Source organism: Palaemon carinicauda, chromosome 3, assembly GCF_036898095.1.
Source record: "Palaemon carinicauda isolate YSFRI2023 chromosome 3, ASM3689809v2, whole genome shotgun sequence".
In the NCBI taxonomy this organism is placed as follows: domain Eukaryota; kingdom Metazoa; phylum Arthropoda; class Malacostraca; order Decapoda; family Palaemonidae; genus Palaemon; species Palaemon carinicauda.
In genome coordinates this window covers 160,694,279-160,706,778 of record NC_090727.1, presented here as the reverse complement: position 1 = coordinate 160,706,778, position 12,500 = coordinate 160,694,279, and the positions used below count along the sequence as shown (strand labels likewise).

Below are 12,500 nucleotides of genomic sequence, written 5' to 3'. Positions count from 1 at the left end.
TATTAATGTTATCAACAAGAAGAAATGTGTAGGAGGATACTGGCATTTCAGAATGTAATACAATTTTATGGTTTTTAGTAGATTAATACTATTATTATTTTTATTATTACTGCTATTATTATTATTATTATTATTATTATTATTATTATTATTATTATTATTATTATTATTATTATTATTATTATAGTTTTTTACGGGTTTTGTAGATTATTACTATATTTTTTTTTTTTTGGCATGGAATTGTGAATAATCTTTCCTCTGTATTACCGTTATTGTGAATTCCCTGCAGGACTGACCATGTTTTAGTGAAACATGCCAATACATTTTAGGTTTTTCACGCATGATATAACCCTTTTTGTTAATATGGTTAACTATTGAAGTCTTAATTAAGCTGACGTTACTGTTGTTGCAATTGCTTTCGTAAGGCGTTGTTTTCTATAGTGTCTGTTAGATATTTTCTAGATGAGGATTGTTAGGTAACCATGGTCAAGTACCTTGTTAAAAAAAAAAAAAAAAAAAAAAAAAAATAATAAATAAATCTTTGAAAATCATTGAATAGATATTGCCAGACATTTATCGATTTATAAATGGATATGGTGACGTAAAGGAGTGATATTACCGTCACCAACCGGTAAGAGATAATAACAATGTATGGTAAAAATTACGGCCATCTGTATTTTATTGAAATACGGTTGAGAATAGTATATTTTTTACGTTTTTTTTTTTAACAGTGTATCCCGTTTCTGACATTTTGCATGTAAGTTTCTCATTATATGCCGTTCATTATTCTAAGGGTATCTTACGTTAAGCTTAACCACCTATCATTATAGGTTTCCCATGTATGGTGACACTTTTGTCAGGCTTCATGGTCCATGAACATTACGTATTGTAAACTTGGACGAGAAAAGCTTTTTCTTAAAAGTAATGTTGTTGCTACGGCTCGGACTGCTGTTTCCTACTGCGAAAGAAGCCTCCAGTAAGCTATTTATGTAAGTATTCAAAGTGTCTGAAAGGTTTTCAGTAGGTTTGTTCGTTCATTGTTAGTTTTCAGAAGTGCTGTGCTACTCGCCTTTTTCTTAATTTATGAGAAAAAGAAAAATTGCTGTTAACCATACAATTTTGAGTTTTAGGTTAAAATAGATTTTCATTCGTTAGCTGTGGCCTAGTAATTTTGAGTTTATTCTTTGTCTTGTCAAAGTAAGGTACAACACAAAAATGTGTTAATCTTTTAATATATTTCGGAGGATTATTTTGTGTTTTTTTGTTTATATATATATATATATATATATATATATATATATATATATATATATATATATATATATATATATATATATATATATATATATAATGTATATATTATATAATACATGTATATAAACATACAGTGTTTATAAGATAATTAACAAAGTATTTTATCCAATTAAGATAAATTGCTACATTACTTTGGGATCAAATACTACTCTCCAGGTTGTATCACTCATAGTTACCGTAGCTTTCATTTGAAGAGCCTAGGGTTCGATCCCAATGTGTGGTGTGTACTGTGTATATATATATATATATATATATATATATATATATATATATATATATATATATATATATATATATATATATATATATATATATCATCAGATAGATAAGCGAAAGTAAGTAGTTCATATTTAATTAGCAATATTTATAAATTGTGAATGGTGTTCATAATACAAAGATTTGCCGTTAGATATAGAATGTTATATATATATATATATATATATATATATATATATATATATATATATATATATATATATATATATATATATATATATATATATATACACATTCATACATACATACATACATACATACATACATACATACATACATACATACATACATACATACGTACATACATACAGACAGACAGACAGGCATTTATATTTCATTAACATAAAAATACTAGTAAATATATGATGTTAAAGCATTATAATTATTTGGCTTAATCATGGGGGGAATAGTGTATGAAATCAAAGCCGTGCTGAAAAGCTCTCGGTTTTTTTATTAGATCTACTTTTTAATGTAATTTATTTCATCAGAATTTTCTCCCTTCTTTTTCGCTCCCTCTTAAAGTTTGCCTTTAAAACCTAAGGTACGCCCTTCCATAGCAATAGAAGCTCTTCAAGTTTTCCTTTAATCTTAACGGAAAGGAGAGACGAGTCTGAGAATTGCTTTGGTAAGCTTGTCCGCAAATTGTATTCGGTAGAATCTAGAGAAAAGAGGAAAAGCTGACAATTGGAAAAAGAAGGCCGTCGTTAGATTAATTCTTTTTCATCGATTGATTTGAAGTTCTCGACTTTAAATGATTTTATTAATTTATTTTTTTAATCCTTTTAGTCCCTCTTTATTTTGCATTTGGATATTATTGTATGAAAGTTGTGTGATTGGGTTTAGAAGTTAAAATGATACCAAATGTTGTGAGAGTAATGATATGGTTGATTAATTTTTTATTATACAGGGCTGATTGACCTTTGATGCCTTAGTCTTTGGAATAAGGCCTATATTTTATATTTAATTCAATTCTGGCTTCGTGACATCAAAGGTCATTGACCGGCTCTCTTATGAGAAAAGATCAGATATGGTTTCCTAAAGTAAATATCAAGTTATCTAACTTATTTTTGTATGATGGTTTTGTAATTAAGATTGTCTGGCATTTAATGATTTGACTAAAAGACGTAACAGAAATATGATGTAAACTCTTTTCTTCACTGCAACAGTTTTCTTTTTCTCTAGCCACGTGTCATGCTAAAGGTAAACGGGATTATGTCACGTTAGTACTTCCGGTCATCTCTCTCTCTCTCTCTCTCTCTCTCTCTCTCTCTCTCTCTCTCTCTCTCTCTCTCTCTCTCTCTCTGTATACCAAGTTACATATATATATGTATGTATGTATGTATGTATGTATGTATGTATGTATGTATGTATGTGCGTATGTATATGTATATATATAATGTTTGTATATATCTATAGCTGAACATGAATTAGCAGACATATTTTATCGTAATTATATAAGCAATAAACTTTAATTAATATGAACTGTGAACTCTAAAATGGTCATTCCTATTAACCTGTTGAAAGAAAAGTATTTCTTATATCATATATATCTTCATAACATCTGGAGTACCCACTGAAAAAAAAAATCATATGGTTTCCTCCAAGATTACCAAAGGAAAGGTACAAACAGTTTGCTTTACTGATTTATATAGAAAGGCAGAGAATAAACGAAGGCTTTTTTTCTCTAAGGCCGAGAATAAACGAAGGGTTTTTTTTTCTCCAAGGCCGAGAATACTTTTTTTTTTTTTTTTTTTTTTTTAAGGAGAAGAAATTGAGCTTACAAGAGATCCGTGTCTCCTTCGTTTGATCTCGCCGAAATCTAACAATATATCAAGAGGTTAATCCTTACGGCAACGGAGGAAGGGACCTTGGAGGGCAAAGAATTAGAAGAACGGCCTTTTATCAAATTTATTGACCTATTAATTGCCTGGCTGCCACTACAACCACACCTGTGTGTGTGTTTGCGCTTGCCTCTGTTTGAGTAGGTTGTTTGCTCTTCTTTCATTTACCTTTATTCTTTTTTTTTTTTTTTTTTTTTTTTTTTTTTTTTTTTTTTTTTTTTTTTTGTTAAAGGGGGGTGGGGTTGTTAGGGAAGGTATCTTAGCGGTGGGTTCGTTTTGAATCATAACTCATGTTGGTGTTTATTTATATATTCATATAGATTGCAATACAAGAAATTGATTCAGAACTTGATTGTTGCAAATAATTGCGTGTTTTTTATACCTGTGGTGCTGAATGGATGTTATTATTCGTTTGTGAATATGGGATGATTACATTAATAAAGAAATTCTAGCTAATCGTGTTATGTTCACATGTTTAAACATTTTAAACGCCTGAGGACGATAGGTCCACACATCCAAAGTTGCCAGGTGTCGGGTCGAAAAATATCTCCTCCGGGAAATGTTATTAATTGCAACTCACTTGCGTCAATTATTGTAGTCAAATTTCCAGAAGCTCTGATATATGCTTCATTCCATCCTTATTCTTTGTAGAATACTCTCTCTCTCTCTCTCTCTCTCTCTCTCTCTCTCTCTCTCTCTCTCTCTCTCTCTCTCTCTTTTTTTAGTGCTCTCTGGGGCTGATCTATTATATATTTTATCCACTGTTTGTTCCTTTTAAGTGATTTGATCGGACAATTGAATATTATTACGTTCTGATTTTGCAAACGGAAATCGTACACAACTCACAATCTGAGGGACCTTATTACGACCCTCGGACTTGATGTTTGTTGATTATTGGGGGTCGTAATGAGATGGAGAGAGAGGAAAGGAGACTGTTAGCAATAAGTTGAGATACGCCTGTGTTCGTTCCTCGTCAAAGCAATTTGTTACCATCCAAATTGTGGTGGGCGGGTTGGTCAACAAGGTAATCACCACCTCACTTTGTTTGAGTGAAACCCTTCACAGATATTCAAAGTAGATGTTCAGAGTATAAAGCTGACTCGTAGATGGTGTACTGTACATTGCATTTATTCGCAAGTAGATGGATACTAGACAAGTCATGAAATATTATTTTTTATAAAGTACACCTTAGCCACTTACAGAGTTGTGTTTACCAACTGCTAAGCTGCACGCGCACGGGATTTACTTTTATTGTTGTGAATTAGAGTCAACAGCCAAGAAGAAAGGAAGAAAAAAAAACGAGGAGAAAGAGGAAAGAAGTAAGAGAGAAGAAAGGAGACCTGGTTGGGGGAGAGTTGAGGAACCATAAAGCCAAGATAAATAATCGAGAGATGGATAAGCGTCTGAGCACACACGGGCACATAAAGGAAAGCAAGCGAACATCTGCTGGTGCTCTTGTCTGATGCCGACGGCCCTCTAGTTTGGCAGTCAAAGTCGCCCCAGTTGATGTTTTTGATCTGGGATTTGTTTTGTGTCTTCTATTTCTCTTCGCTTTTATTTCATATGTTTTAATAATTTGTTTATCTTTCTCGTGCTCTGTTTCGTTGGTTTTATGTCTGTCAGTAATATCTGTTAACTCTTTGTTTTTATAGTCTCTCTCTCTCTCTCTCTCTCTCTCTCTCTCTCTCTCTCTCTCTCTCTCTCTCTCTCTGTGTGCGTGTGTGTGTGTACCCCAATGCAGTGCGTAATAAGGGCATTTTAGTGAGTTGTAAAATTCTGAAAGTCAATTTACTTCATTTTACCCCACGAAATAAGTATATCTTCCCTCGATATTTCATCTCATTTTCTCTCTCCACATTTTTGAGATTTGGTTTGGTTTCAGCCTTCTAGCTTGTACAGTGGCGACGTGTTCGCCTAGAATTCACATGGCAGCAGATCGATCCCACCCCGGGACCGTGAGTTCAAGTTATGTACTGGGGAGGCCACTGCTGTGGTAGGACACCACAGTAGGGGGTTGGCCTTGCCTGGCTGACGTTCTGGTGAGCATCTATTCAGATGAAACTGGAATTGAAACCAGAAGCCTTTACCTTTAAAAACGTCACGAACCTGGTCGTATCAGACATCATAACTTCCTCGTCGCTATGAGCAGTAATGGGTCTTTCACTCGTCAAGACAGCAATCGAAAGGCGTTGGTCTTGTTAAATCTAATTTAATTTTGGAAGGTAAATCGCTAAGGTACAAGCTTCTTATCTTATGGGGTTTCGAGGGGTTGAGTTTCTAGGTTGGCTTCAATATATGGACTCGGGTAAGCTTTACTGCATGCTTGTTCCCGGAAAGTCTTAAATGTGACCGTGGTAAGTATTCCAGTTTAGGATTACCTGGATAAGTTGTCAGCAAAATCAAACTTTTGTCCATAAGTCAACTCTTTTCCATAGTATCCTGATGGCAGTTTCTTGATAACTGAACAAAAATGTAATGGCCACGTGGTAGTTATATCAAAACAATCTATCGTCAGTCAAATAAAATATTGCAACTGGGTTAACTTACCCTTGTAGCCAATTAGCACTGGTCTACTCTAGAATGTTGGTACTTTACATTTTGAAACATTTAGTTTTATAATCGAAACATACAGCTTGATGGAGAGCTTGCAATTACATAACCCCAGTTGTTGGTAGACGGGGAATAATGTATGTTGACATCAATCAGTAATTGGAACAGTATTAAAGGTGATGATAATAGGTAAATCTGGTTCATCATCAAGAAATGGTTTTGAGATAAGAGCTTGGTTACGCTAAATGTACATACTGCACGCAAGAGTGTGGATAAATAGCATTTTATTAGAGGAGGTAAATTAGTGAGTTTAACCGTAGAAAGATAACAAAAGAACACTCGGTCTTGAATGTGTATGAAATATGAAACGGAGCTGATGTTATGTAATCGGTGATGGATTGAGAACTCTCCAATTAACCACTAGAATGTAATAGTATGTCCATTGAACATTTTTTGAAAATATAAGTTATTTTATCTGCCCCTCCCCCTTTTCTAACTACAACACGGCAGTTTTGGGAAATTATGGGAGGTTGAGGTCTCCCAGTGTACTTCTTGGGGGTACCCCCTTACCAGGGTATCACTATATATATATATATATATATATATATATATATATATATATATATATATATATATATATATATATATGTATATATGTATGTATGTATATATATATATATATATATATATATATATATATATATACAGGTATATATATATATATATATATATATATATATATATATATATATATATATACACACACACACATATATATATATATATATATATATATATATATATATATATATATATATATATATATATATATATATATATATATATATATAGAATCAGACACATTGACTTCATTATATGTGGGAGGTTCTTATTATTGTAGCTTCTGCGGTCTTTGTTATTTGCTATGAAATTAATATCAGTCCTTCAACAAGATAAAGGTTAGAAGAAATACATGCATAATTGAAATAAATGTATCAATCCCAGAGAAGGAGGAATATTCTGTTGTAGTCAAGATTTGATTATATTTTCAAATATACTGTATATATATGTAGAGGTGCGAGTAATCAATTTAACGAAAGTCAGTCGGATTGCTTTAATGCTACTGCATTAATATGTTGATATAGAATTAATAATATTGATAATAAGTATGATCATTATCATCTATGTAATGATGATCATGAAATAAGTGAATTATCCTCCTTGTCATTATCATTGTTATCTCTATTATCATTAAATATCGTATATGCTATTTTCCTATTTTATTGATTATCGAATCTTTATCCCTATAGTCACATCAGAGATTCTGGGCGAAATAAGCTCCACCCCCTGATGGTGTCATAGCCAATCACGTTGTCTACCACTGCTATGACGTCATCAAGGGGTGGAGCCTATTTTGCCGGGAATCTTTGCAGGTACTATAGTAAATAAGAATGAACGAGTTTCAGACTCACAGGTAGATGCGTAAGAATCCCGTTCTCCGTGTTGGCGTTCTGAAAGCGAAATTAGAAGGCCCATTAGGAGTTTCGGTGAAAAATAAACTGACTTTATTATTTGATAATGAGGAAAAGCACTTTTTAATTGAAATAAATAAATCTATAGGTTGATCAATTAATGTTGTTATATCAACTTGAAATTTTGCATGTCTTAATTAATAATAACTAACAATAATATGGAAGTTATTTTAGGTTATGCATGTAGACATTATTTTAGGATGTATATATATGTTTATATATATATATATATATATATATATATATATATATATATATATATATATATATACATATATATATACATTAATATATATATATATATATATATATATATATATATATATATATATATATATATATATATATATAATTTACTTCCAGATGCAGGAATTATGTCCTTAAAGTAACATCCTCAATTCGACCTTGAGTAAGCATTACTTTGGTAAATATAGAATAACGTAAATAAATGTGACATTAGGATTAGTTAAAAAGATATCCTGCTCTATGAAAATAACCTTAAAAGTTTTTATTCTATTGAAAATTTAATATTGAAGGAATATGTTTTTCCTATTTTCGTTCGGATAGAAATAGAATATATATATATATATATATATATATATATATATATATATATATATATATATATATATATATATATATGTATATGTACATATATATATATATATATATATATATATATATATATATATATATATATATATATATATATATAGGGTGAATGAAAGAAGACATTTTTCTCATCTGGTATGATTTTCTCACTAGTTTTAACAAGATATTTTTATTGGATGACGTGTTTATTTAAATGTGTTATTTATGCTTATCTTAAGAAAAAGATTCATCATTTCACATCCTTATACCTGATTGCGGAAATTCGTACTTATTGAAGAAATACTAATTGATTTTAGTTTACGTGACTTGAGAAATTCAAATAAACAGGTCTTCGTGTAATTTGTGTTATATTGTGATACGTTTCACGTGTCATTGTTGTGTATGGATTTTATTTAGACAGAGATTGTGTATTTTTTAGTGTTATTCCGACTGTCCACATCATAGATAAAAAACATAATTGAAGGATTTTAAGGAAATTTTCGTGTGGGATCGATCTGAATGCTGATCCTTTCAATTTTTTGATGGGAGGGATGGAATGGACGCACTAGCGGTGATAAGCACTAAATACTTTATAGTAGTTTAATTTACATGCGTAGCGCTTATCATTTTCATTAGCAGGTTATGGTGACCGATGTGATAACGTCCCTGACTGATGAACACCAGACTGGGATTTGCGTCCCGCTCAAACTCGTTAGTTTCTTTGGTCGCTGCAACCTCACCATCCTTGTGAGCTAGGAATGGGGGATTTGGGGGAGCTTATAGGTCTATCTACTGAGTCATCAGCAGCCATTGCCTGGCCCTCCTTGGTCCTAGCTTAAGTGGAGAGTGGGCTTGGGGGTTGATCGTATTTACATATATAGTTAATATGTAGAGTATTGTCCTACTCGATAGGGCAATGTCACTGTCTCTTGCCCTGCCATTCGTGAGCAGTATTTAAACCTTTAAATTGTGTTGGGATAATTCTGGGTGGGAATTATTATTCTTACTGAAAACCGTTTACATACTGTACATTGTGTTTTACTTTTATGTTATTGCTGTTGTTGTTTGTTCTTGTTTAAAGATTTAAAGGCTGCTCATGAATGACAGAGACAAGGGACAGTGACATTGCCCTGTCAAACAGGATAATGCCCTAGAGACTGACCATTTATACATATGATCAGCGCCCAAGCCCCCCTCTCTACCCAAGCTAGGAGCAAGGAGGGCCAGACAATGGCTGCTGATGACTCAGCATAGACATATAGGCTCCCCCAAACCCCACATCCGTATCACACAAGGATGGTGAGGTTGCTGTGACCAAAGAAACTACGAGTTTGAGCGGGACTCGAACCACAGTCTGGCGTTCACCAGTCAGGGGCGTTACCATATAACGTTACCATATATTTATCGTTACTATTACTGCTATAAACACCGTTACTGTTATTATGTTTTCACCTCTTACAGCTACTGCACATTCTTAATTAATTTGTAGTAGGTTATGTAGCCCAATAATTGTGTTCAGTTTCACTGATCTTTGTATTCCAAAGTGACATTTTATTCTTATTAATATGTGATATAGTTATGAAATGTTTACTGGCCATCATTATGAAAAATTTCATTACATTCGATGAAAAACAATTTCACGTCATGTCAATAACGCCGTGAATAGGTCTCATTTTGGCTAGTGAATTTTAGGTTGGGTATGGGAGCGTTTGATATCAGTTATTAATTATGTTTTTATTTCACAATGCCCATTCAGCTAAATAAATAATATTTGTAGTCTAGCTTAAATAATTGGTATACTGTAATTGTTTTAATTAATTAGTTGGTTTGGTTTGAAATATATGAGCTTCAGTCATATTATTAGGTCCTTTTTGATCGAAACGTTCAACCATTTTATCTATATTAGGTTCATAGTTCATATGTTTTCCGATGATATGGGCTCGAATTTCTTTTGAGTTAGTATTGTTTGTAATGCTAGTATGTACTGCTAGTATTCTGAAGTAAGTTATGATGATTTTCCTATTTATTGGATTACAGAAAACATTGGTCTATTAGTCATATTTCAATCCAGACGATCTTTAGCTGTAGGGGCCATATGATTAGCAAAAAATAAATATTGAAGATATATAAGGTCGTGTCGTTAGAATTTTAGATTTTAAGAATTTGACTTACTTTTACTCGGTACCTTTTGAAAAGCTATCCATTGCTTTTATTTTTAAGTGAATGACTTTTTGTGACGGGAGTTACAGTTTTATATATGGATTACAGAAAACGCCGGTCTATTATTCATATTTCAATCTAGATGATACCTGGCTGTAGGGGCCACAGGATTTACAAAAAATAAATATTAAAGATATATAAGATCGTTCAGTTAGAATTTTAGATTTTACTCGGTACCCTTTGAAAAGCAATCCATCGCTTTTGTTTTTAAGAGAATGACTCTTGGTGATGGGAGTAACAGTTTACACTGAGACTCTATTTCTAGAAATCTCGCGTAATTGCTATTGTTTTTGGGAGGACGAGGAGCCAGCCGAGAAACGAACGGTCAAGAGTGGGAACCTCTTCTGACCCATCTGGTCGTAATCTCGACGTCCCGAGAGCAACTCGAATGGTTCACTTCACGTCAGACTTTCCGATTATTTAAGAAATGGAGCCTTTGATGTCCCATTTCCGTCCCAAAATGTCCCACTCGCCGAAGTAGCACGGTTTGATGTCTGGCCGAATCTGGCCCTGTCAGGTTAACCTTTTGATATCTGTCAAGTACCCTCAAGTCAAGCCGTCCCTCCCCAGCTCAAATTGAACTGGTCAAGGCACTGGTCAAAGGTTAAAGTGGGTTGACTACATTTCCCCCCTTTTTATCTCTCTCCCTTTTCTCCCCTCTCTCTCTTTCATTTCTTTGCTCTTTTCCCACCCCAAAGCCTTATTGGAAGGGGATAGGGGATGGGGGGGGGGGGGGCAGCAGGAGATCCGTCGGGGAATGAGATGGGAAGCTAAAGAGGCCGAAGAGGAAATTTTCTGTACCAAGATAAAAGGAAACACCATTCTTGGGGAAGAGAGATGCCGATGAATAGAAGAAATGAGAAAATAACCAGAGCAATACAATTACTTTCTTTGGATTTTTTGTCCTTTAGCATATATGATTTGAGTCTTAAGTCCATATCATAAGCCTGTCCTTGTCTCTTTTATTCATTTTTTGTCCATCATTCTTCTCGCCATTGATGAGCTGGAAGTTCTTGGGAGTAGGAAAATTACACATTTTGATGAACGAAAGTTATCCATAAGATATGCCTCATGTGTTCTGAGCCGCCTTGTCTGGGATTCAATCTCATACGTTGTTCATTTAGTTTACATGGTATATATATATATATATATATATATATATATATATATATATATATATATATATATATATATATATATATGTGTGTGTGTGTGTGTGTGTGTATATACTGTATATATACATATATATATATATATATGTATATATATATATATATATATATATATATATATATATATATATAGATGATAATTTTTCACATTTAGGCGTGTTTCCCATATCCGAATAAGTCAATATATATTATACTCCTATTAATATCTTGATTCCGTCTATACCTCTGGATCAGACTCAATGGGGAATTAACTCAAAGATAATAGCTATCTGAATTGTAAACTGTTATTTCGCGAATATACTCTTTATTTACACTTCTTTCCTATCCTTCATTATACTTCCTTAATTCAAAGACTTTTATTTAAATTCAACAAATATCTCGTGCATTCAAATTTTCCCCTCAACAATAGCTTACTGGTACCTTCCTTGTATCAAATAATTTTTTGTTCATATATCCGACCTTGTGACAGCTATCTTTAATATCTTTAATATACTCCCAAATGTGCATGCCTCTCTGTTACTTATATCTATTTGCAATGTTGTAGCATTATATTTGCTCTATATTTGCAATGTTGTAGCTATATATTTGCTCTATATTTGCAATGTTGTAGCTATATATTTGCTGTATATTTGCAATGTTGTAGCTATATATTTGCTCTATATTTGCAATGTTGTAGCTATATATAAAACCAATGCTTTTGAAGACAATATTTTTTTTTTTTGTCATAAATTCCCTTTTCCTTCAAGGCAACTATTTCCAGATGAAGTATATTATGCTAAACGTTTTAGATTCCTTAAAGACCTGAAAGTGAACTCGGAAAATGATAAGAACTAGGAATCAAACGTTTCACCTTCCTCCAAGATCTGAAACTGTAATCTGATATTTGTGGACTGTGAAATTCTGAAACGTAATGTGTTTATGTGACTATTCAGATTTTAGGAACTTTTATTCGGTTACAGAGTGGCTTGTTGTCAAGTAATATGACTGTACCTCATATTTTGTAG

At 32.6% G+C, this 12,500-nt stretch overlaps 2 protein-coding genes across 2 annotated transcripts in view; one reads left to right on the top strand and one right to left on the bottom strand.

Annotated features, from left to right (window-relative positions):
• Nucleotides 1-12,500, top strand: part of EMC6 (ER membrane protein complex subunit 6) — a 637,720-nt gene that overhangs the window by 85,253 nt on the left and 539,967 nt on the right. The gene's annotated exons all lie outside the window — the stretch shown is intronic.
• Nucleotides 1-12,500, bottom strand: part of LOC137638729 (paired box protein Pax-6-like) — a gene marked incomplete at its 5' end in the record, with an annotated part of 71,743 nt that overhangs the window by 58,343 nt on the left and 900 nt on the right. Inside the window, 1 exon segment of the mRNA XM_068371056.1 lies at nt 7,454-7,492. Within this exon segment, the coding sequence (XP_068227157.1) occupies nt 7,454-7,492 (39 nt within the window).